The following is a 24418-nucleotide window of genomic DNA, read 5'->3' as shown; positions in this document are numbered from 1 at the left end:
TCTAAGGGTGAGGTTTTACCTGCTGGAGCATCCTCCTTCAGTGTGGTCAGCCAGGGTTCTGGGTCACAGGCACAAAGAGTACTGTCCACTTGGTCATGGGGGCACAGGCTGGAGCCTGGGTCCAACAAAGGCCTCAGTTCTGGAGGAATCTGAGACGAGTCACCCGTGAGCCTGCAGCATGAGAGAGAAGACAAGGGCCACACACAAGTGAGGGCTTCTCCAAGGTGACTCACTCCTGCTCCTCCCACCAAGCAGGAGGAACCAAAATGAGAACCAGGGGGAGCCAGGGCAGAGAGGGAGAGTCTGTCCTGTTCTCCGCCAATTAGAGAGCAGGGGAAACGTTAATGAAAACCTCCAGAGGCTCCCTGGGCTCCTTCAGGGCCAGTCTTACTACAGGGGTTTGGGATGGGGCTGCAAATCTTCTGGGTCAGTGTGCTGTGGGGGATGAAGACACTGGGAGACAGAGAAGCCTCATGCCCTATCCTCTCCACTAGACAGAAATCGCCTAGTTTAGTTTAGCCAGTAACTGGTGGAGCAGCTAGGCCGAAGTCAGCTCTTGATGCTCCAGGAAAGCTGCTGTGTGGGAGGGAAATCACAGCTCAGTCATTCACTGGTAAGCCATATCACCTTCCTGGCCCACCCTGATTCCTCATCTTGAAAATGGGGATAGTAAAGCCTACCTCACAAGGAGTGGTTGTGAAGGTCAATGAGGTCATGGATTGAAAGCACCCCATGAAGTACAAATCTGAATATTCACTCAGGGGGAATATTGTTAATGCCCCTAGTAAGGATGGATAATCCATTTGGGAGCACTAGTCAGGTGGAACAGTCAGTGTCAGTTTAAGGCAAGGATTTCAGAGGAGGGGAATCTGTCTGAGAAGGAGTGTTGTGAGGCTGGGCCCAGACCAATCTCTGGAAAATTGTAAATGACCCTCAGACCTGGAATTTCCCAGGCCTCTACCCTCCCCAACAAGGAGGGACGAGGATGAGGGGTGTGTGTATTGGATTAACCCTGGTAGAGACTTTCTCGGGGCTCTGAATACATCTAGCCTTTGACAGAACTCAGGGATAGGGACTTCCATAGAAACTGGAAGGACAATTCAGGCAGAGAAGGGCATCAGGACTGTGTTGGACACATTCACCCGGGACACTGACTGTACCTCATCCAAGGGACAGCCTTGCAGAGGGCTCCTGAGACTCAAGGAGAACAAAGCTTTCTCAACTGGAGGCTCATCTTAAGAGAGAGGACCACGGGCTAGCCCCGTGGTGCAGCGGTTAAGTTCGCAGGTTCTGCCTGGGCGGCGGGGGTTCCCTGGCCAGGATCCCGAGGGCAGACCTACACACTGCTTGTCAAGTCATGCTGTGACAGGCGTCCCACATATAAAGTAGAGGAAGATGGGCACGGATGTTAGCTCACGGCCAGGCTTCCTCAGGAAAAAGAGGAGGATTGGCGGCAGATGTTAGCTGAGGGCTGATCTTCCTCAAAAAAAAAAAAAAAAAGAGAGAGGACCAGAGCAGGAGCACAACAGGCTGCGGGGTTAGAATCCAAAGCACACAAGCCCTTAAACTCAGAGCAGAAGAGCTCTATAAGCCTTATTCCATTTCCTCGTTTTCTAAAACAAATACTAATATCCAGACCTCACAATGCTGAGTTAAGGATCAGATGGGCTAGTACCTCTGAGAACGCTTTGCAAATGTTGGTTATTAGGATGCAGCGTCAGCTCCCAGCCAGTTAAGTCACATTAGAGCGGTTTTCTCCAGTTCTCCCCGTCGTCTTCGCGGTTACCAACCGAGAATTTCTGGAAAGGGTGTGACCACTGTGGGCAGAAGAGAGATGGTAATGAATAGGCGAAACGTCGAGGCAAGGCAAGGCAAGCGGCAACCTGACCCCCAGCTCCTCCTCTTCTCCAGCCTCAGGTTCTTTCTTGGCTTGGAGGACAGTGGGAGGGCAGACCAGAAGAGCCGGGTAAGGGTCCTGGGAGTCCCGCCGACCCCGCCCCCACGTCCTGGCGGGAACCGGGGACGCCCTGTCCCGGCGAGGTGCCTGCCGGGCCCAGGGCTGGGATGCCACTCCAGCAGCACCTGGCACGGGGAGAGTGTATCCTTCCCGGGAAGGTGAATGTGACCCGGCTAAGGGCGCAGCCTCTCCCTTCCCGGTCCCTAGGTAGGGCGAGGAGAGGAGCGGGAGCCGGGACCCAGCCTGCCAACTGGGACCCTTCCCCCACCTCGGGCCGCCCCCTGTCGGCAAGGTAGAGAGGTGAAGAGTGACCGTGAAAGGTCCTTGTTTTGGGATAAGAGAGGGTCAGAGGGAAAAGGGAAGAGAAACGGCGCTTTGGAAACGGGAGGGGGAGACACCCCCTTCTTCCTTAGCGCTCTGGCGGCAAACCGGCCTCTCTTGTCCCTTCGGGGTCGCCAAGGGCTTCGGACCTGGGCTGGGGTGTCACTCACCGGTCCCACGACCTGAGCCGCCGAGCATGCGGCCCCCACCGGGCCCGACTGGAAAGGCGGGCGGGCCGGGCGAGGCGGCGGGAAGAGGCCGGGGAGGGGAGGGAGGAGGAGGCAGGAGGGAAAGCCGGGGCCGCAGATCACACCCGGCCGGCAGCTGCGGCTCTGGCCCAGGGGCTGGGAGCCGGCTGGCTCCTCCCCGGGGCGGGGCGCGCACAAGCGGCGCGGGGCGCACGTGGCCCGCCCGGGACTCCGGATCCTGAGTTGGGGGCTCCATTTGGGACCAAGTGTTTTGCGAGTTTGGGGTAAGACGGCGGTGAAACGGCAGCCTCCCGTCGTGTGACGGGAGGGGCGCGGGAGGCCGGGCTTCCTGGGCCGACGGGCCTCACAGGACCGTGGGGGCTTCCCGTAGGGGACGCCGCGGCCGAAAGTTTGCGCCGAGCCCTCTGACCCCAGCGCTCTGACAGGGCCTCGCCCCGGAGTCGGTGGGGCGCGCCATGCGCCCTTCCCGCTCCGGGCTCTCTGATGGCCGGCCCACGGCCACGACCCGAGAGGACCTGGGCTGGGCGAGCCCCTGAGGGGAGGACAGGCGCGGGAAGCAGGCGTCCTCCTGGGCTGGGGTCGCGCGGAACCCGCCGGCCCGGAAACGCACCCGCGCCGCGACGGCCGGAAGCGCCGCTCGGAAGGCGGAAGCGGGTTGCTCCCGCGTGGCCTTGCGGTGGGAGCCGGGTGGCCCGGCCCGCGTAGACCGCCTTCCGCCCCGGGTGCGGGCCTGCCGGGACCACCGGGAGCACGTGAGGTGTAGGACCCCGCGCGCCGTGGCGTGTGCCTGTCAGGAACAAGAGTCTGTGTTATCGTGAGGTATTGTTGCTGGGCTGAGACAGGCCATCATGCGTGCATGCGTTCCTTTATTCAAGATGGTTCTTGTTCAACCAACAACGTGTTCTTCCTTTGTGCCACTTGTCAGACATTGATGTGTGGCAGAGACGCGTTTTAAATCCTTTTAAAACAACTGACACTAGTATGCGCTCTACGCCCACGTCCATTCTACCTACTACACCTTCACCTGAAAGTGTAGTTGTCTGTAAATAGAGTCAGGAGCAGCCTGGGGCTCAGGAGACCGCTGGAGGACTCGGCATTTTCTACCAGAGGCGATAGGTTCAGAGAGGCTCTGAACAGAAACCAAGGCAACAAACTCCAAAATGAACTTAAACACCTTCTCTCTCCTTGCCCCTCTCTCCATCTCTTCGGGGATTTGACTTACAGTCATTAGTTAAGTGTATTTGCTTACATAATCTTCATGACATACACTGCTTGGTAATAGGAATTCCTATCCGCCTGATTCCATTCTCAGAGTTTATATCCCAAATTCACCTTTCTTTGTGAGTCTGCCTTACACTGAGACTATTCCAAAGCTTTTTAACCAATAATTTCATAGTGTTAGTGTCACATTCTTATCCTGATGTGTGTTAGGCTTCTTCCGACAATCCTTGGAATCACAAGTCATAGGTTTTGCTCTGATTTGAAAACATTAGGGCCTAGAGTTCTGCTCTGAAACCTAGGGATAAGAATAAAATCAAGTCAGGTATACATACATGCCGATTCCACAAAACATTGCACAAATGCATTCCTTTGCCCTTGTTTTCACAGGAAGAAGAAAAAAATGTCTCAGAAGCAGATGAAGGAAGCTTTTGTCAGTAACCACAATGGAACCAGCGTGCTGGAAATCACCCAGGGCTTGTGCTTGCCTGCGCTCTGTGTCCTGTGCAGAGGGCTCCTGATCATTCTCTCACAGCACTTGTGTTCTTCTTCACATACCTGGGGAACTCGATTCTTCATTGACTTTGTTATCCTGATAGTTCCCCTGGTGGCCACGTTGACCATTTTGTCTTCATTTGTCCTCCTTGAGCACCTTGCTGTAATTATCATTGGGGCAGGAATGTTCTATCATATATACTGCAGGAGAACTTGCTATGCCAGAATACCTGTCCAAAAAATCCTTGAAAAATTCTTGAAAATCAGTGTAGAATCAGAATACATTCCAGCTATCTCTTGTTTTCGTGTAATTAACAGTGCATTTACTGCTGTTGCCATTTTGGCTGTGGACTTTCCACTTTTTCCCAGAAGATTTGCCAAAACTGAGCTCTATGGGACAGGAGCAATGGATTTTGGAGTAGGAGGCTTTGTTTTTGGTACTGCAATGGTTTCTCCAGAGGTTAGGAGAAAATACATGAAAGGGTCCACATTTTATCATCTTACAAAGTCATTGTACTCTGTCTGGCCATTAGTCTTCTTGGGAATAGGCCGATTAGTCGTTATAAAATCCATAGATTATCAGGAACATTTAACTGAGTATGGGGTTCACTGGAACTTTTTCTTTACCTTAATAGTTGTGAAATTGATAACATCACTACTTTTGATTATTTTTCCCCTAAATAAATCCTGGATTGTGGCCATCAGCATTACTGTATTATACCAGCTAGCCCTTGACTTTACCCCACTGAGAAAGTTAATTTTGTATGGCACTGATGGCAGTGGCACAAGGGTTGGTTTATTAAATGCCAACCGAGAAGGAATAATCTCTACCTTGGGGTATGTGGCAATACACATGGCTGGTGTACAAACAGGATCATATGTGCTTAAAAAAAGGTCACATATCAAAGACTGGATAAAAGTAGCATATTGTATTCTACTGACAGCTATTAGCCTCTTCATATCTCTTTACATAGTTCAGGTAAATGTAGAAGTAGCATCTCGCAGAATGGCCAATTTAGCCTTTTGTATTTGGATAGTTGCTTCTAGCCTGATCCTTCTTAGTAGTTTATTACTAGTTGATATAATTTTGAGTTTTGCCAAATTTCTAATTAAAGGGGCTCAAGTACCATGTTCTTGGAAACTTATCCAGTCACCTGCTACAAATAAAAAGCATTCAGAATCTCTAGTCTCTGAAGCTGAAAGAAGGGAACCCAGTCTTTGTCTAATTACAGCTATGAACAGAAACCAGTTAATTTTTTTCTTGCTGTCAAATGTAACAACTGGCCTGGTCAACCTGTTGGTAGATACATTACACAGCAGTACCTTGTGGGCCTTATTTGTGCTCAATCTCTATATGTTTACCAACTGTTTAGTTATATATGTGCTACACTTGCAAGATAAGACTATAAAATTTTGGTGATCAGTGGGGGTAGTGTGTATCTGTTTGAGCAATATTAATGAGGAAGAATAAATATTAAATGTGAAGAAATTGGGCTTTTGGCAACCCAGTATTAACTATATCTTATTATAAGAGTTTCAATACTCCTCTATAACAGTAGTGATGCTCAATATTTTAATGCGTCTCAGCACTATATAAAACAAACCAATAGAGAAGAAAAAGAGCCTTATGACTTGTTAGATATTTATTGAAGTATTTTAAGGAAACTTGTGTTTATAGTTGTGACACTGGAAGATTGGAGGGTGGGGAGGAGGATTTTTACCTTCTACCTTATACACCTTACACCATTCTGTACTTCTTTGGTATGTATTACTTTTATATATAATAGGGTACATTAAAACACCTCAGTGTGAACTGTGGAACTGTCAATGCTTCTTTACTTTTCAATTTTAATCTTTTAAAAAAGCCTAAGTATAAGAAAGTGTTTAGGGGCCAGCCCCGTGGCCTAGTGATTGGGTTTGTGTGCTCTGCTTTGGCGGCTCAGGGTTTTGCAGGTTTGGATCCTGGGCGCAGACCTAGCATCACTCATCAAGCTGTGCTGAGGCAGCGTCCCACACAGCAGAACGAGAAGGACCTACAACTAGAATATACAGCTATGTGCTGGGGGGCTTTGGGCAGAAGAAGGAGAAAAAATAAGTGTTCTAAATCAAATACTTATATACAATAAAGTCAGAAAACAGTTAAATGCTCCAAAGAATAGACTGAATTGTATGATGTAGGCATATTATGAGGCAATAGTTTTTGCCTTGGGTCTAGTTCATTTTTTATTTTTTTTTATTTTTTAAAGATTTTATTTTTTTCCTTTTTCTCCCCAAAGCCCCCCAGTACATAGTTGAATATTCTTCATTGTGGGTCCTAGTTGTGGCATGTGGGATGCTGCCTCAGCGTGGTTTGATGAGCAGTGCCATGTCCGCGCCCAGGATTCGAACCAATGAAACACTGGGCCGCCTGCAGTGGAGCACGCACACTTAACCACTTGGCCACAGGGCCAGCCCCTCTAGTTCATTTTTTTAACCTACTCTGTGCTAGGGATGATAAGCAAGTTTCCTGCTATCTTAGAGCTTGCAATCTAATGGGGAAACATTAAACAACTGTTATAAACTGCGTTAAGTAATGAAGTATAGGTTGCCGTGAGTGTTAAATCAAGGAGTGACCTAGGAGGCCTGCCCTGTGGCCTAGTGGTTAAGTTTGGAGTGCTCTGCTTTGGTGGCCTGGGGTTCGGTCGCCAGGCACGGATCTGCACCACACGTCAGCAGACATGCTGTGGTGGCAACCCACATACAAAACAGAAGAAGACTGGCACAGGTATTAGCTTAGGGAAAATCTTCCTCAGGCAAAAAAAAAAAAAAAAGAGTAAGAGGGGCTGGCCCAGTGGCGCAGCAGTTAAGTTTGCACCTTCCACTTAAGTAGCCCGGGGTTCGCCAATTCAGATCCCCAGTGTAGACCTATGTACTGCTTGGCAAGCCATACTGTGGCAGGTGTCCCACATATAAAGTAGAGGAAGATGGGCATGGATGTTAGCTCAGGGACAGTCTCCCTCAGCAAAAAGAGGAGGATTGGCAGCAGATGTTAGCTCAGGGCTAATCTTCTTCTTCTTCAAAAAAAAAGTACATTGACAACAGATGTTAGCTCAGGGTGAATCTTCCTCAGGAAGAAAAAAAGTGACCTAGTCAACTCAGTTTTCCCCACATGTGATTATTTTTCTGAGCTAGAGCTGACGGATGGGATGAGGAGTTAATGTTCATGTGTCTGATGAGCTAGAGGGGAGTGGGGGGCAGCAGGTGCTAGTAAGGGAGGGGTACACAGCAGAGAGAAATCTGGGAAGGATGAATCCCTCAGCAAAGGTCCTGAGTTGGGAGGGAACCTAGCACACCTTGGAAAGGCTGGAGCTCAGAAAAGAGCCTGGGTAATGAGCTAGAGAGGCAGGGGCCATATCAGGCATGCCTCATCTCCATATTAAGGGGAAAGAGAACTAGTGAGAAAGTCATCAAGTACCTAGTCTAACTTAATAAAACTATGGCTATATCAAGGTTTAATATCCTACTGAGAGCTTGAGTCATTTAAAAACTAAGCAGACCTTTGAAACTGCTGTTCAAAATCTAAGATTTAAAAAACAAAATGCTTAGTTTCTTTTTCTTGTTTGCTTTTTCTCCCCAAATCCCCCCAGTACATACATGTATACTCTGGTTGTGGGTCCTTCTAGCTGTGGCATGTGGGATGCTGCCTCACTGTGCCCTGATGAGTGGTGCCATGTCAGCGTCCAGGATCCAAACTGGTGAAACCCTGGGCTGCCGAAGCAGAGCACGTGAACTTAACCACTTGGCCACAGAGCTGGCCCCTTAGTTTCTAATTCTGATGTTCTCTCTATATTGTTTAGTGAGTGAAAAAAAGGAATTAAAATCTGCCTTTCTATTCTGTTGTATTTTCAAGTAAAAATCTGATTATTGCAGAAATAGGCAGGGGTCAGATGTTCAAGTTAATTTTATATTTAGCAAGCAATCTAGTTATTTGTGTAGTGTAGGTGGAGCCTCCTCTAACATTAAATTGTAGATTTGCTGTTTTAATTAGTTGCCTCCAAATTAGTTCAAAATTTATTCCTTAATTTGTTAAATATGACTATTATATTAGTTTACTTCAATTTTTTACATTGATGATGGCTAATTTAGTATTTATGTGGCATTTTATATTTGCTAACTACAATCAATTATATTTGGAGGTAATCTATTATTGAAAGGAATTTCCCCCCTAAAGAAATCAGTATGTTGCATAGTTATGTAGCTATAAAAACAAAAATCAGAGCCAGCCCTGATGGCCAAGTGGTTAAAGTTTGGTGCTCACCGTTTTGGCAGCCTGGGTTTGCTTCCTGGTGGTGGAACCACACCACCGGTCTGTAGGTTGCCATGCTGTGTCAGTGGCTCACATAGAACTAGAATGACTTACAACTAGGATATACAACTATGTACTACGGCTTTAGGGAGGAAAGAAAAAGGAAGATTGGCAACAGATGTTAGCTCAGGACGACTCTTTCCCTGCAAAAAACAAAACGAAACAAAAATCAGATTAAATTTTATTTTCAATTAAAAAGGAATACTTTTGAAATTTAACCAATAAGATTATAGTACGTAAATTAACTATGACTAGGAAAGGTGATTGGTTTTCTTGCTAACAGTGTCACAGTGCTAATATCCCACAACTTACCTGTATAAAGCATTCAGAAGAGGTCTCAGAGGCTCTAACCATATTCTCTCATTAAAATAAAAGTAATTTAGGGGCCGGCCCCATGGCCGAGCGGTTAAGTTCATATGCTCCGCTGCAGGCGGCCCAGTGTTTCGTCGGTTCAAATCCTGGGCACGGACATGGCACCGCTCATCAAGCCACGCTGAGGCAGCATTCCACATGCCACAACTAGAAGGACCCACAACTGAGAATATACAACTATGTACTGGGGGGCTTTGGGGAGAAAAAGGGAAAAAATAAAATCTTTAAAAAAAAAAAGTAAAGTAAGTTATTCGATGACTTAATGAGCATGTTGTCTAACTGGTCTGCTGCTTCCTGTCAGTAACTGCTCCTTCATCCTTTTCTAGGTCTTAAATAGGTCTTAGATATCTCTTAGTAAGTTTCTGTCTCACACAGTTACAGATATTGAATCATAACTTAAAAGAACAAAGTGTACTCTGTGTGTCTTTTCCACTTCTAATTATGTAAGAGCAAGCTAATGAAATAGCATTCATTAAAACAGAAGAATTAGAGAAAAAAAAATTCTGACTTGATTCTAGTTTACAGGAGAGAAAGAGATCATTCAACAAAGATGTATTGAGATCCAATGACCAGGAATAGGTGCCAGAGATACCACAGAAAATAAGACAAAGTCCTTGCCTTCGAGGGGCTTACATTTTAGCATTATTTTTCCTTTTAAAGAGTCTAAGTAGGGAAAATGTGTCTCTATTTTTGATAAATACAACAGAACTTCCCACTGTCGGCTCATGAAAAAGAAAACCCAATTCAGAGATCCTCAGATTTGGACAACTGTGGTAATTTAAATAGCATTCTGCTGTCGATTTTATTACCACATAAAACAACATGGTTATTACAGTGAAAACAACAGAAGATATTATAATTAACTAGTTTTCAACTGTCAGCTTTTGAGGACACAGAAGGAAAGGGGAAAGAGAAAGGAAGAATAAATCAGGTCTAGGACCTTATCCTATCTCTGACCTTCAGAAAATGACTCATTCTCCTGACTTTAATGTCACACAATTATAAAATGGGCTGTCCACCACATTTGTATCAATAGCTTTGTGTTTAGAAGATGACAACCAGTTTTATTTTTATTGAACATCAGTGTGCAATATGTTGTATAGATCATACAAAAACATACTTTGCTCCCTAGGAGTTTATACATACAGTTATGCATCAGTTAATGACAGGAACACATTCTGAGAAATGTATTGTTAGGTGATTTCATTGTTGTTCAAACTTCACAGAGTGTACTGAAGGGGAACGAAATTTGCCACCCCGAAATGTCTCTCTATAACACCAGGATTATTTTAGGCTGACTATTTTTAGGAAACAAAAGACAAACTTTTTCTTGTTAGCTCCCCCTTAACTGCCTAAAAGAATTCAGATTGAAAAAAAACCCTGTCTCAGGAAGCAAGCTATTCCCTTAATAACATGAACTTGGTGGTAGACAGGGAGGAACCTAGAAAAGCCTGTTTCTAGGCTCCCCTAGAATGCTAGAGGGTTCCCTTCTGTGTTCTTCTGTTTCTGTGTGGCCAAACACTTGTTTGGAAATGTTTTCTCCTTTTCACCTACCTGTGAATTGCCTTCTTTCCCTTTGAAATCCCTAACTCTCCCCACCCCCAACATCTTCTTTTGTCTTTAGCTGAGGATGGTACTTAAGGTGAGGGCTTCCGCCATTTTGGTGAGTTACTCAGTTTTCCTGGGGTTTTCTCATGTATACATTATTAAACTTTTGTTTCTTTTTCTCCTGTTAATCTCTCTCATGTCAGCTTTTCTTAGACCAGCCAGAAGAACCTATAAGGGTAGTGGAAAATTTCTTCCTCCCCTATGGTACAAACCTAGATGGTATAGCCTACTACACACCTAGGCTATACGGTACTAATCTTATGGGACCTCTGTGGTATATGCTGTCCCTCGTTGACCAAAACGTTATGTGACACATGACTGTAGTCTATGAAGATGAGAAATAATATAAGGAATAAATTGGTACCCTTCATTTCTTTTAAACCTAGGTAGCTTGGGGAATAGTCATATCTCATTTATGCCCGAGTTTTGTGGCTGGCTTTCACACACTGGTGACCTAAGACAGAAAAGAATGGTATTTTGCTGATAATTTATCACATCTCCATCACTCCAACGGTTCTTTGTTAGGTACCAGCAAAATGTCCTTTACTGTTGACTGCTTTCTCTTTCCTGTCCTTTCAAGTCCTTCAGCCTTGCCCTTCACAATGCTAATACTGAAATTTAAAAATAGGCAACAACTGGCTTTTTTTTGTAGTAATCACTTAGTCAATGAGCAGTAAGCTCTCTAAAGCCACATACTTAGTCATGAAATATTTGCTCCAGCACTATTGGTTATAGCTGAAGACAGACCAAAAGTGGAAAAAAAAAAGGAGTGCCTGTTCTAAACTAAGAAGATACATATTAAAACTTATAAAAATTGTTTGGCAATGAAATAATTTTCTAAGCATTTTCCCTCAAGTATCACTTTTATCATATTTGTAGCACCCAAGGTATCTCCTTACCTCCTTGAGAAAGAACTGAACTAGCTAATTATTCACCTTTTTAGCTTTACAGTAAGTATTCATTGAATACCTATAGTATGTGAAACATTGTTCAAGGATACTAAACAGTGTGCTCAGTGGACCTGAAAGACGAATCCAAATCAGGGAAAGTAATGTCAGATGGAAAGAGATTGTTGTGGTCTCATTTTATTATGACTGAGTTTTGTTTTTTTTTTTTAACGATTTTTTTTTTTTCCTTTTTCCCCCCAAAGCCCCCCCCCCCCCGGTACATAGTTGTATATTCTTCGTTGTGGATTCTTCTAGTTGTGGCATGTGGGATGCTGCCTCAGCGCGGTTCGATGAGCAGTGCCATGTCCGCGCCCAGGATTCCAACCAATGAAACACTGGGCTGCCTGCAGCGGAGCATATGAACTTAACCACTCGGCCACAGGGCCAGCCTCTATGACTGAGTTTTAATGCCTTTTCTAACTTAGATTTAAATCCCCCGGGTGAATACTGTTCTTTACTAGTACCCAGTGTGCACTCAGTAATGAAAGTTATTAACATTAGCACATATATATTGAACTTGTCATTTTTAATGTCCTTTACCAACCATAACCCATAAGAAGTTTAAAAGGTATAAAGTAGATACATGATTGGTTATAGGAGCACCTTTAGATTTTAAAAGCCACAGTATTCTTTTTTCCTGGGAGTCTTTTTACATAAAACACAAGATTCTTTTCTAAAAATGTCCAAATTTTGCCTAGGTAGTCTAACCCGTCAGAAGCTGCATGCATGTCCTATATTCCTATTGGATTTAAGCTAACGATCACACTGTTCTGCTCTCCTAACATGGCCAAAAGACATACTTACTGGATAATTACACCTTTGGGACTGAACAAAGGTTCCTCCAGTTTATTATGTCACCTACCTTAACAGTGACCACACAACGTCATCAGTCAACATGGCTAAGGATGCACTATGGGGTTTTTTGTTGTTGTGAATCTCTAGGACTTCGTGTGATGACCAAAATACTTTTTAGAGGTCAGTATCACAGCTCTAGCCTGTTCTACCAGGAAGTAGAGATCTGTCATCAAGATTAGTTAGTTGTAAGAGCAGCAAACGGATTTAGCTTTAAAATTGTCAAGACTTTCATAGGCAAAATACTTCCCGACAACTATTTTGGCTTTGCAACAGGCTTCCAAAGCCTTCCAGGTAGGAACTGAGTACATGTCTTCACAGCAGCTGTGCTTCTCAGGCGACGGTCAAGGGGAAGGGCCTTTGGCCAGTACCAGTACTTTGCCCAAGGGAATCGGTGTCCTGAGTCCCTGTTAATATTAACCCAGCACAGCTGGCCAGGACGCAGACACAGGCCGCTCTCCATACACTCTTCTATTTGCGTCTAGTCTAACAACGACAACAACTGTCAGCACTTAAACATTTTCCGTCCCCTCGGCGGGATCTCCCCGCAGTCTCAGTTTGGGAAGCGGAGATGCGGCTGGCTCCCGGTCAATCAGGATGTCAGGGAAAGCGGCGCCAAGTACCTGGAAACCAAGCCCAGACTCTGTCTCTTACCCACAGACGCCCGTGTCCCTTTCCCTCACTCCCGCCTCTCGCGCTCGCTGACTTCGAAAGCCCGGCTCCTCCCCACTTACCCAAGTGCTCACTGGGCCTCGACCCTCGGGTCGGCCCGAGTCGGGTCGGCTCGGCCCCCTTCGCCCCTCGGCCCTCGGGAGAGCTGTTCCCAGGCCTGCGCGGCGAGGGAACGGAGCTTTAGGCCTACTCAGTACTAGCAGCCCTACTTCAGATTTATTTGAGCAGCTAGACTCGGGGGAGGACGCCGGTCACGCGTTCGAGCTTGCCGGGGTAGCACCCCACCCCCTCCACTAGGGTTTCGAAAGAGGCGATCCCGGAGCGGAGGTCTGCAGTCTCGCGAGAGGAGGCGGGGCCCCGCCCGGCGTTCTCGGCCCCTCCCTGCCCCACCCTCCCCACGTCCCCCGCCCTCGCTCCCCCACTCCCCGTGGCGCGAGCGGCTGACTGAATCTGGAGAGGAAACGGCATTCGGAGCCGCGCTCCCGCCCAGGCCAGCCCTGACGCTGGCCTCGTCAGCTGGTAACGGGGAGCAGAGGTGGGGGTCAGGGAGGCGACCACGAAAACGGTGAAGGTCAGAACCGAGAGGCCCCCTCCGGGAAGGGTGAGGAAAGGGTCTGAGGCTCCCTCCGCGCACTCCGCAGAGCCGAGGCGGGGTCGACCCCTCCCAGGGGCGGGGTCGCGCTGGGCAACTGCAGCCCAGGGGACTGACTGGGCGGGGCGCGCCGCGGAAGGGGGAGACGGGGTCAGCTATGGGCTGAGGGCTCCCCGGCGGCGGGAAGCGGGCAGTGGGCTGTGGAGCTGAGGCCAGGGCTGGGGTCCCGGAGCCGGGACTCCGTTGACGGGCTGGGGAAGCCCCGGGGCCGGCTGCTCCCTTCCGCCTCTTCTTTGGACCCTGGCTAGAGGCCGGCGGGGGTGGGGGCTGGGGAGGGAGAGCGGCGCGAGGGGGCCGGTCCCGGCGCTGCTCGGCGCTGATTGGCTGAGCGCGTGTGGAATCGGGTGATGGGAAACGCAGCCCGGCTCTCGCGTCCCCTCCTGCTCCTGTCCCTCCCCCCCGTGGCGAATGTGCTGCGCGGCGGCGGGTGCTTACGCTCGCGGGGTTTGGCTGTTGCAGGCAGGAGCTGGGAGGAGGCGGCAGCGGCAGCGGCAGGAGCAGCAGAGGCGGCGGCGGCGGCGGCAGCTGGGAGGAGGTGGTGACGGTGGCAACGGCAGCGTCGGGGACGATGGCGCGACTGGTGGCAGTGTGCAGGGACGGGGAGGAGGAGTTCCCCTTCGAGAGGAGGCAGATTCCCCTCTACATAGACGACACCCTCACGGTGAGCGGGCCGGGCCGGGCCGGGCTCGCCGCTCCCCTGGCAGCTGTTTCCCCTCCTCCCCCTCCCCCAGGCCGAGCGCTGCGCACTGGAGAAAGAGTGTGTTGCAACTCCTAGGCGAGGCCTTTTCTCCGGCAGGCCCCACAAACTCGCCTTTGCAGTGGGTCGCTGGGTAACCTCTGCGGGCCCGTAGCCTGGCGCTCCGTATATGCACTTTGAGCCCGTCTCCCCAGGTTTTCCTTCCTTTGCAAACCCTCTTCCTTTGCCTTTTCCCTTTAGGAGACGCTGCTTTTGCCAAAGCACGCGCCTGGGAGAGGGGTTGAAGGATCTTGGGCGGTTCGGGCCTATTCCTTACAGAAACCGGCTACCCTCGGGGAGGCTTAATTATCTGGAAATGTCGCAGCTGCACTGTTACCTGTCTGTTTTCTATCTTAATTCTCTAGCTCTCACTACATAAAGCGTGATTACTGAGGGCAGAGTGACATGCTCTTGCACAGTAAAGATTCCACTAAAATGATAAGATTTCGTTGTACATAGTCTCGTATTGCCTAGTACATTGAAACTCTTCGAAATGATCGTGTTACTGGGCCATGACTCTTCAAAATGGGCTTTCTTGGCATTATTCTTTAGTTTACAGGTAGCTTTTTTTTCTTTTTAAGGAAGCAAAATTATTGAATGTGTAGGAGCAGTCTTAAAAGCTGGTTGCTCGTCTTGAGTGTCAAAACCCAGTTCTGGGTAGTATTCTTTTTCAGAGTTGGTGGTAGTAGAGCATTACCAACCCTCTGCCCTGTGTTACTGTAGTATTTCCTTTAAAAGGAAATGGCAGAAATTTGAATTGAATCTGAACAGGAAATGAGTGCAGTTGCTTGCCACTATTTCTTAAGAAATGAAATGAACCTTTTCTGAGTATCTTTTGAAATTTGCATTTTGATGATGCTGAAGCTTTTGATTATACATTTGCCTATTTTGATAAGGTGTAACTAAGTCTCTTCATATCATCACCTTTGGCTTTTTTTGCTTTTCAAAGGCACTTGATCTGTTTTGTTCCTGAATTTTTTTTGCTAATATCTATTGAAGTTTTTTCAAATTTTGTGTAAAATGCAAGTCATGGTAGAGATGCCACTCTATGCCTTTCTGTTTGCCAGTCTCAATTAAGACTTGATTGAGCTGCAGTCCTTTTAAAAGCGTTAGAAGCGCTATTGAAGGACTTAATCTGTTAGAACTTTTTAAGTGAAAGCATCTATAATACCCAAGTGCATTTTTTCCCATGGAAAAAAGTAGAATGATTTGGCCTGACATAAGGTAAATAGAATTTTATTGATGCATTGGAAATTACTGGTATGCTTTGGTTATGGTTTCTGCACTTTTTGCATTAAAAGTATAAGGGACTTGTATTTTAAGTAGATTAAAAAAAAAACTAGCATTCTGATCAAATTAGATGATGCATTTGGCAATTTGAAAACTCCTGATACAAGTTCATTTGTTGATATTTTCGTCCTTTTCTCTCCCTCCAACACACACACTTTTTTAGAGCACATAGTTTGGTATCGACCTTTTAAGTTTATTGTCCCAGAATGCCTTTGAAGTTTAAAAAAAAAATTCCTGTGGGTTTGGACATAAGATTACTCTTAAGTATATAATATCAAAACATCGGGGAAATCAACATAAATTTGAGTATTTACAAAATTTTTAAAGATATTTATGATTCTCTCTTTATGCCCTCGTAACCACCTTTGCTGTGAATGCAGCATTGGTACATCTGTTATATAGCACTTTAAAATAGCCAACTTTTGGGGTGTTTCTATACTCTGTTCTCTGTACAATGATAGTAATTTCCAAAATTTTCCATAGAAAAAGATGTAATCTTGCACTGTGATTTATTTTTGTACTTATTTTTCCAGAGAAGTTGGGATTGGACTGAACCTGATGGTTGAGTTTTGCTTTTCTTGTATTGTGGACCTGTGACCAAGGCAAATAAAATTTAGACTTATTTAACTTAAATATTCCAAAATAGCATTTTATTTAGGAAAAGGTTCAGTTTTTCTTTGCTTTGGAAAAGTTTTTATTACTAGGGAATGAGTGGGACTATTTATTGCTTCATCTTGGAACCTGTGCACAATCAGTGAATGCTGGTTAGTGAAAATTCTTGTCAAGAATGTATCATATTTAGGGAAATAGGTGTTTTTCAGAACCTTTCTACCAAATACTACTTAAGAATGCTGAGCTGCTGGGAAAGAGGGAGGGAAGATGGCTGTAGCACAGATGTAAGCTCTGCCCTGATAGTTTGATGGCAGTATATCCCTAAAGTTAACATTTGGTTTGGTCTTTGTTCCTAGGGTCCATAGGTAATGCACTGAGGAAACATTGTGTGATCTTTATTTCAAGGACTGTAGTGTTAGAATCTTGTTAGCTCCTAGATGTTAGGTCTTGTTACAACGTTTACAGTCAGTTACAAATGTTTATCATTTTAGTAACAGAAGGTGAAACCTCTAGCCTTGGTTAAACTGGCAATTTTAAGTTGGATTTGTAAAATGAAATCAAGCTTGTGTGTGAGGAAGTAGGTGCCTCTTTTATGTGTTGTATCCACATTGGAAAGACTCGTTACTGGTTTAGTGGGTTGGAATACTTGAGTATAGTGCTGATGTAGGTGTATTTGAGAAAACCCCAAATAAGTAAACTGGTGGAATATTTAGGAAAGTGGAATATTGAGAAAATACTATGTGCTCAAAATGCAGTTGTGTTATTAGAATTGTAAAATAGCAAATGGACAGAATATGGATTTTATTTTAGAGACATCTTTGAATAATTACAATTTTTTAAGTGTGGATTTTTTTGAAAAAAGAATTAATAGACTCAATATATACTCCTTATAAAATAATCTTGAAAAATAACTGCAAAACAAAGAAAACATTATTCTTAATCCTACTTCCCAGAGATAACTAAGGATATAGGAACATTTGGTGCACTTCCGGTTATAGACACACAGATAGATGCAGAGTTGAGATGTATTGTTTTCTGTAACATTTTTTGCAACGTCTTACTTTTTTTTCACTAAATGTAATATTGAGAACATTTTCACTTGTCATTCTTAAACAGTTTTAATGGCCATGTAAGACTCCCTTGTGTGACATCCCATAATTTAATTATTTTTACTTTGTTGGACATAGAGGTGGTTCTAGTTTTTGCTGTGAACAGTACTATAAGAATATAAATACTGCATAAATCTTTGCAATAAAATTTTCTTCTCCGGCTTTTGGAAGTACAATTACTGGCTCAAAGGATAAGAACCTTTTATAAAGTTCTTGATACATACTGTCAAATTGCTACAATATTTCTAGAACACAGTTTACCCCCCTAATTCAAACCAATCTAAATGGACTAGAACTCATAACAGTTTTTAATTGAGACTTTAAAAAGATAATGGTAGCGGCTGGCCCCATGGCCGAGCGGTTAAGTTCGTGCACTCCACTTTGGCAGTCCAGGGTTTTGCCAGTTTGGATCCTGGGTGCTGACCTAGCACCACGCATCAAGCCATGCTGAGGCAGTGTCCCACATGCCACAACTAGAAGGACCCACAACTAAAATATACAACTATGTACTGGGGGGCTTTGGGGAGAAGAAGGAAAATAAAACCTAAAATATATATGTATAAAAAGATAATGGTAGCATATCTACTTGTGGATTAGCTCTTCAGGATTAGTTGAAAGTTTAGTATTTAGTGTTTTCTTTCAACTCTTAATTAAATATTTAATTAATTTTACCAAAGGTAATAGATGTTACAAATAGGCATAAGGGTCAAGAAGTTAAAGTTAAAACTAAAGTGACAGTGACTTTTAATAAACACAAACTTGGCATTGTTGGTTAAAGGTTGTCAGAATGCAGTAAAAACAGATTATTTGTGGTCAGGAGAAACCAGGACAGATCCTTAAGAGTGAAAGTGAGTAGTGGACTCAGTAAACTTTATAAAGCAGTAATTGTGGACCAATGACTTGTTCTATTTTTGGCTAGCTAGGGATAGGCAACCTCATCAAGAAGCCAAACACTAATGAGTCCTCTGTAAAACCACACCTCAAATACTTTACGTGACTGTATTCCTTAGGTAACCCAGAGGTTGAAGATGAAGTCAAGGAAGTGGTTTTAAAGAATGGAGAAAAAATAGTGCTACTATCCTCTTTGCCTTCCCCTTTTTCTATTTTCTCTTCTTATTGTCATCTCTCAATATTAAAGAGTATATAGTGATTGGACAGAAAATAGCAAGGTAAAAAGCCATTGTCCTAAGTGTTTGGAAGGCAAGAAGACAGTAATTTAGTGTGATTGCAGAGTTTCTAACTAGGGTGATAGAGAGTAAGTACAAGAGAAAATTTAGTACTATCCAAGCCAATGAAACCCAGGAAAGACACAGTAATAGACCAGATTCTTGATGTTTATCTATAGTAGTTAGGTGGAAATGAAATAATTTAAAGTGAAGGGTTTTTTTGTTTGTTTAAAAAACTTTTTTTAAGGTGAGGAAGATTGGCCCCAGGCTAACATCTATTGCCAGTCTTCCTCTTTTTTTTCTCCCCAAGGCACCAGTACATAGTTGTATATCCTAGTTGTGAATTCTTCTGTGTAGGATGCCACCACAGCATGGCTTGACGAGTGGTGCATAGGTCTGCACCCAGGATCCAAACCAGCAAACCCCAGGCCACTGAAGTGGAGTGCAGAAACTCAATCACTATGCCACCAGGCCAGCCCCTGGTTTTGGGGGTTTTTTTTTTTGTTTAACATTTTAACCTTGTTTGTCAACTCTTAAAAAGGATTCCTGGTGGCATAGTGGTTAAGTTAGTGTGCTCTGCTTCTGCAACCTGGGGTTTGCAGGTTTGGATCTCTGTTGTGGACTTGGCACTACTCGTCAGGCCATGCTGTGGTGGCATCTCACATAAAATAGAGGAAGATTGGCGCAGTTGTTAGCTCAGCAGCAGTATTCCTCAAGCAAAAAGAAGATTGATGGCAGATGTTAGCCCAAAGCCAATCTTTCTCACAGGAGGGAAAAAAAAGGATTCCTAAGGCAGGTGTTATCCATTAAATTATACACACACACACACACACACATACATATACACACACACATTTTTTTATGTTCTTTGACTTCTGCTTTAGTTATTAAAACAATAAGACATAGCTGATCAGAGTAAAAATAGTTCGCTTATACAGAGTCAGAATTTAGGATTTCACCAGACTGGAGAGATCTTGACTTGGTTAAATAAGCAACATTCTTTGAATGTGTCTTAAATTGATAGCTTTGATCTTAAAATAGTACAGGTAATTGTCTTAAATTTTTTTATAGTGGCAACTGATATGTGGTGAAAAGGTGTATATTTGTATCAAGCAAGTGAAACTGCAAATCAAATTGTTAGTTGCTTAAATGATAGATTTGGAGTGACCTGCAGTGTTCTATTGAATTACACGGTTTTAAAAGTTTATGCTACACCTTTTTTATGACCTGACAGTTAAATTTCTTTGTGTTTTAAGCCATGTGGTGATTCTAGAAAATATAATATGAGTTATTAACTATTAGCTATTTTTATTCTTTTATCAGTTTTGACTGGCCAGGACTTCTTTTTTTTTTTTTTAAAGATTTTATTTTTCCCTTTTCTTCCCAAAGCCCCCCAGTACATAGTTGTATATATTTTAGTTGTGGGTCCTTCTAGCTGTAGCATGTGGCATGCTGCCTCAGCATGGCTTCATGAGCGGTGCCATGTCTGTGCCCAGGATTCGAACTGGTGAAACCCTGGGCTGCCGACGCAGAGTGCGCCAGCTTAACCACTCGGCCATGGTGCCAGCCCATGGCCAGGACTTCTAATACTGGGATTATTAATTTTTTTTTTAATTTGAGTAGACTCTGTTAAATATGATAAATACAATGAGCAATATGGATTATTAGATATTTTGCTCATTTATTTCAGTCATCTTCCCCAGTTCTTTTAGAGCTACTTAGTTATTAAAGTAATATAGTGACTGGTTTTACTTTGTACTGTTGGTAAAGTTAATAAATGAAAGTGCTTAGAACAATGCCTAGTATATATGAAGCTACATTAAATGTCTTTATTATAATTATTACCACCACTCTTTGGAGATATTAATAAGAAGACTGTGAGAGGGAAAACTAGAGAGAAGTCGATGGGCCTCAAAATTGGATAATTGATATTTGAAACTGTGAGATTTGGACATATAGTCTGTATGTATAGAAAAAGAAACTTGCAGAACAGTAAAAGCTATTGAGATGGAAGCATGTCTCTGAACATAGGATAATGAATATAGAATTGGAAGCAAAGAACACTAACTTTCCCCCCGATAAGTAGTATACGTGCATTGTAATAAATTTGGGAAAGATAGGAACACATGAAAAAGTCATCTATCTTTTCACTGCCTGGAGATAGGCACATCTAATATATTATATATTTTCTTTAAGAAAATATACACATAAAAAATTTGAATCATTGTGCATGCAGATTTTGGTTCTGTTAAGTCCTTTGGATTGTTGAGTCTGTGTTTGCATCATTGTCCATCCTTAGCATCCACTTGTCTCTCTTCTTCACATATCCCGGGTCCTTCCCTTACCCAATCAAGACAAGATCTTATACCTATTGCTTACTCTTGCCTTAGTTGTTCAGTCCTCAGTTTACTGTTAGAACAAGCATGTTTTAAGGCTCTCATTTCTAATGTGGAGGGAAAAGAATGGTCACCTTCATTAAGGAAACAGATCTTTGTGATGCTGGTTGGTGAAGGGAGGAATCTTTTTAGGGTTATGTTCAACTGGGTGGGGTTTTTTAGTTTTTGGTTTTACCTCCAATGGGTCTCTTTATCCTGACTTCAGTCTTTGGGTGTGGAGGAGTTTGTGGCTCTTGTCATCTGGAAATAGAAGTTTGTCCTAGCACAGTATGTTTGATACCTTTAACAATGTTTTAGTTAAGATATCAATGTGTTACTTTATTTCGTTGTTTTGAAAGCATACTTTTTTCTCATGTTTTAACATCTCTGAAATTGGGATGCTTCTTTCATTGGTGACGTCTTACAGTTAAAATGACTCTTTTCTTAGTGGTACGTAACTATGGTACTTCTTAAAGTCGGTGTCACAGATCAGTAAAATGTGCTAATTACTAATTCCTCATCTGACATCCTGAAATATCCTTAAGCTTTATATCCTCCTTCCTCTAGTGGTGAATATTGATAATTGAATAAATATCTCAGTATATCCTTTTTGTTCATAATTAAAGCAAACATTTACTATGTGCCAGGTTACTGTTCTGAGTGCTTCATATATATATATATATAGGTATGTGTGTCTGTGTGTGTGTGTGTATATAATGCATATGAAGTCATTACATATATGATCCATATATACATATATATGGATCATTTATGTTGTAAGATTTACTGTATTCCACAATTACGAGGAATAACTAAAAATATGAGGGTATTTAATGTAAAATATCAGATTATTTCACTTATTAAATGCTATTTTTGGCCACTCCAAAAGACACTTTTAAATATAATTTAATCCTTACAACCCACTCTGTGAGAGAGATTAAAAGTTATTACTTAATCTCGTTTTACAAATGAGGAAGCTGAAAATCAGACAGGTTAAGTAATTTACCCAGAGTTATAAGTGGCAGAGCTGGGGTTTGAACTCATGTCTGCCTGACTTCATTGTCCTTGTGCCTAATGACTATACCATCTCTGGCTTTAGAAACTTGTATAACCTGGATTTTTTTTTTCCGTACCTTTTTTTGGTGGGGGTGAGATGGAGTGGGGAAGGGGGAGCAAATCTGGTTTTGGGGGTCTATTTCTGTCCTAAGAGTTTATAAAATAGTCTGTATCATGTGTTCAAAGAAGAAAAAATAATTGATTTTTATTCTTTTGCATATTAAGATGGTGATGGAATTTCCTGACAATGTGTTAAATCTCGATGGGCATCAAAATAATGGTGCACAACTAAAGCAGTTCATTCAGGTAATAGTTTTAAAAATCCATCTTTTAAACGGTGTGTGTGTGTGTTTTAGAGAGTCATTTAAAATTTCTGCTATAAGTATTAATTTCATTTTACATAGGGCTCTCTAAGTCTTAAGATTGCACTGAAATTGCTTTCTTTTACTATTGCTACAGCGAATGTATTTATGTACCTTTCATGTAAAAGAGATTTGGAGGTGTTATGTTATCATTTGACATGTCCGTAAGGCTTTAATTTCACTAGGCCATCTTTTCCTGTTTTTTAAAGCTGGCATGTACAACTTTTCATTGAGAACTTGTTGGTTTTCTTCTGTAGTAATTGTTTTGTTCAAGTAAAAAAAAATAATCTTGTATTGTGAACTTTCTGATTTTTATTTCATTCATAAGCAGTATGATACTTTATAAATACACTATATATAATCAAGGTAATAGAAGGTAAATTATTACTTTGCTTAAGAATTCTATTTCTACTTTTGGAGAAAACTTTGAGTGAAAGGTTAATGGTAAATGTGAGAAAATCCTTCTTGGGAGTTATCTTACTTTCCCATCTGTTTTGGTAAAGCTGGAGGCATTACTTGTAACTGTAATTCTGTCCAGGTAGAATTTACTTACTAGAATTTTGCCCATTTCTCTACAGCTGTGGTTCTCAGTCATTTTTTTACCTTGTCATAACCAACAGATAACATTCATATGCACCAGCATATTAGTTACTCACTGCAGGCTCCTGTATAGGTAAGATAGGCCTTGTTCTCTTCCACTAATCCATGACACACCTGTCCGTACCTCCAGGTTGAGAATTGCTGCTCTACATGATCACCATCCTAACTTGACTCCTGTAGCTAAACATAGTGTGTTGTTAAAAGTTGAGAAGAAGACATGGTAAAGCTGCATTGTGTCTTTATTCTTTTTTCTTTTCTTTCTTTCCTTTTTTATTTTAAGTGAAAGTACAAAACTTAATACTCACTGAACAAGCACTAACTTTCCAGATGCAGGGCTTCTTTTTGCTAAGCTGGGACACATACTGCTTAGCCCTGGTGTCCTAAGCAGAGTTTTTTATACTCTAGATTCTAGAACGGGGGTTTGTGGAGCAAACTCAGTACAGCATGGACAAGGCCGACTACCTTGCCTTTCTGACTCAGTTGCAGATAGAGATGGCAAACCCTACCCAGGTTGTACTTACTGCACAAGGATAGGAACCAGAGGTAGAAGTGAAAGAGTAATTTTATGTCTTAAGGACTCTTCTTCATTTTTCTCTCTTTCTCTCAGCGACATAGTATGCTTAAGCAGCAGGATCTAAGTATTGCCATGGTGGTGACATCACGTGAAGTCTTGAGTGCACTTTCTCAGCTTGTCCCGTGTGTTGGTTGTCGTCGCAGTGTGGAGCGCCTCTTTTCCCAGCTTGTAGAGTCTGGAAATCCTGCCCTTGAACCTCTGACAGTAGGGCCCAAGGGAGTCCTGTCTGTAACTCGAAGCTGCATGACTGATGCAAAGAAGCTTTATACATTATTTTATGTACATGGGTAAGTATAATCAATTAGGAAAAAATGGGTTTGTTAAATTTTTAAACTTGATGACAGTGGTAATTTTTTTCCTAAATTTGGTCGGGGCAAAGCTTGAGTTCAAATTCAACAATTTTATTGAGTAAATTCTATGTGCCAGTGACTGTAAAGTTTCTCTTCTCATGTGGGGAGAGGCAGGCAGTAGGCAAATATATAGTTTATCAGATATGATAAATTACAAAGAAAAATCAGTAAGGGAGATAGAGAATGAGTGGGTAGAATTACTATGGGGGGTCGTCAGGGAAGGGCTTTCTGATAAAATGACACTGAACGTAGATTTGAATGAAGTAAGTGAATGAACCATGTAGATATCTGGGGGAGGCAGAGAAGGAGCAGCAAGTCTAAAGGTTCAGAGGTTGGAGTTTTCCTGGCATGTTTGAAGAACAGCAAGGAAGCTATTGTGGCTAGATCCAGATGAATGAAGGGAACAGTAATAAGAGATGAGGTCAGAGGAGTAAGAAAAGGCCCAGTTGTATAGTGCCACCCTGAGGTCTCTCTCTTTTTTTTTTTTTTTTTTACTCTGAATGAGACGGGACGATTTGGGAAGGTTTTGAGCAGAGGAGT

At 43.3% G+C, this 24418-nt stretch overlaps 3 protein-coding genes across 12 annotated transcripts in view; 2 read left to right on the top strand and 1 right to left on the bottom strand.

Annotated features, from left to right (window-relative positions):
* The window catches only part of MYO19 (myosin XIX), a 44695-nt gene extending 42109 nt beyond the window's left edge, over nucleotides 1-2586 (bottom strand). Inside the window, exons 1-3 of one of the 3 annotated variants that reach the window (XR_006890499.1) lie at nucleotides 2449-2585; nucleotides 1676-1817; nucleotides 20-171 (exon numbers count right to left, since the gene is read on the bottom strand). Coding sequence is in view for 2 of the 3 variants with exons in the window: in XM_046674619.1 (XP_046530575.1) it covers nucleotides 20-31 (12 nt within the window). In the remaining variant the exon portion in view is untranslated. Of the gene's footprint in view, nucleotides 1-19; nucleotides 172-1675; nucleotides 1818-2448 lie in introns of all 3 variants that reach the window. The other 2 variants (XM_046674619.1, XM_046674616.1) reach the window with 2 other exon arrangements.
* On the top strand, nucleotides 1835-6018 carry PIGW (phosphatidylinositol glycan anchor biosynthesis class W). 3 transcript variants are annotated; one of them, XM_046674623.1, is made up of 2 exons: nucleotides 1835-1966; nucleotides 4096-6018. In XM_046674623.1, exon 2 carries the CDS (start codon nucleotides 4109-4111, stop codon nucleotides 5618-5620), a length of 1512 nt encoding a protein of 503 aa, XP_046530579.1. In that variant the 5' UTR covers nucleotides 1835-1966; nucleotides 4096-4108; the 3' UTR covers nucleotides 5621-6018. The 3 variants fall into 3 exon arrangements, with proteins under 3 accessions (XP_046530579.1, XP_046530577.1, XP_046530578.1); XM_046674621.1 differs by lacking the exon at nucleotides 1835-1966 and adding an exon at nucleotides 2605-2750; XM_046674622.1 differs by lacking the exon at nucleotides 1835-1966 and adding an exon at nucleotides 2787-3306.
* Nucleotides 6019-13418: 7400 nt separating this feature from the next.
* GGNBP2 (gametogenetin binding protein 2) overlaps nucleotides 13419-24418 on the top strand; it is a 30700-nt gene continuing 19700 nt past the window's right edge. Inside the window, exons 1-4 of one of the 6 annotated variants that reach the window (XM_046675398.1) lie at nucleotides 13419-13567; nucleotides 14108-14309; nucleotides 22218-22298; nucleotides 23562-23815. In XM_046675398.1, the coding sequence (XP_046531354.1) occupies nucleotides 14217-14309; nucleotides 22218-22298; nucleotides 23562-23815 (428 nt within the window). In that variant the 5' untranslated portion in view covers nucleotides 13419-13567; nucleotides 14108-14216. Of the gene's footprint in view, nucleotides 13598-14107; nucleotides 14310-22217; nucleotides 22299-23561; nucleotides 23816-24418 lie in introns of all 6 variants that reach the window. The other 5 variants (XM_046675397.1, XM_046675400.1, XM_046675402.1 and 2 more) reach the window with 5 other exon arrangements.

Source organism: Equus quagga, chromosome 11 (assembly GCF_021613505.1).
Source record: "Equus quagga isolate Etosha38 chromosome 11, UCLA_HA_Equagga_1.0, whole genome shotgun sequence".
NCBI classification, from domain to species: domain Eukaryota; kingdom Metazoa; phylum Chordata; class Mammalia; order Perissodactyla; family Equidae; genus Equus; species Equus quagga.
Note: the sequence above shows the minus strand (reverse complement) of the source record. Positions and strands in the feature narration are given on the sequence as shown.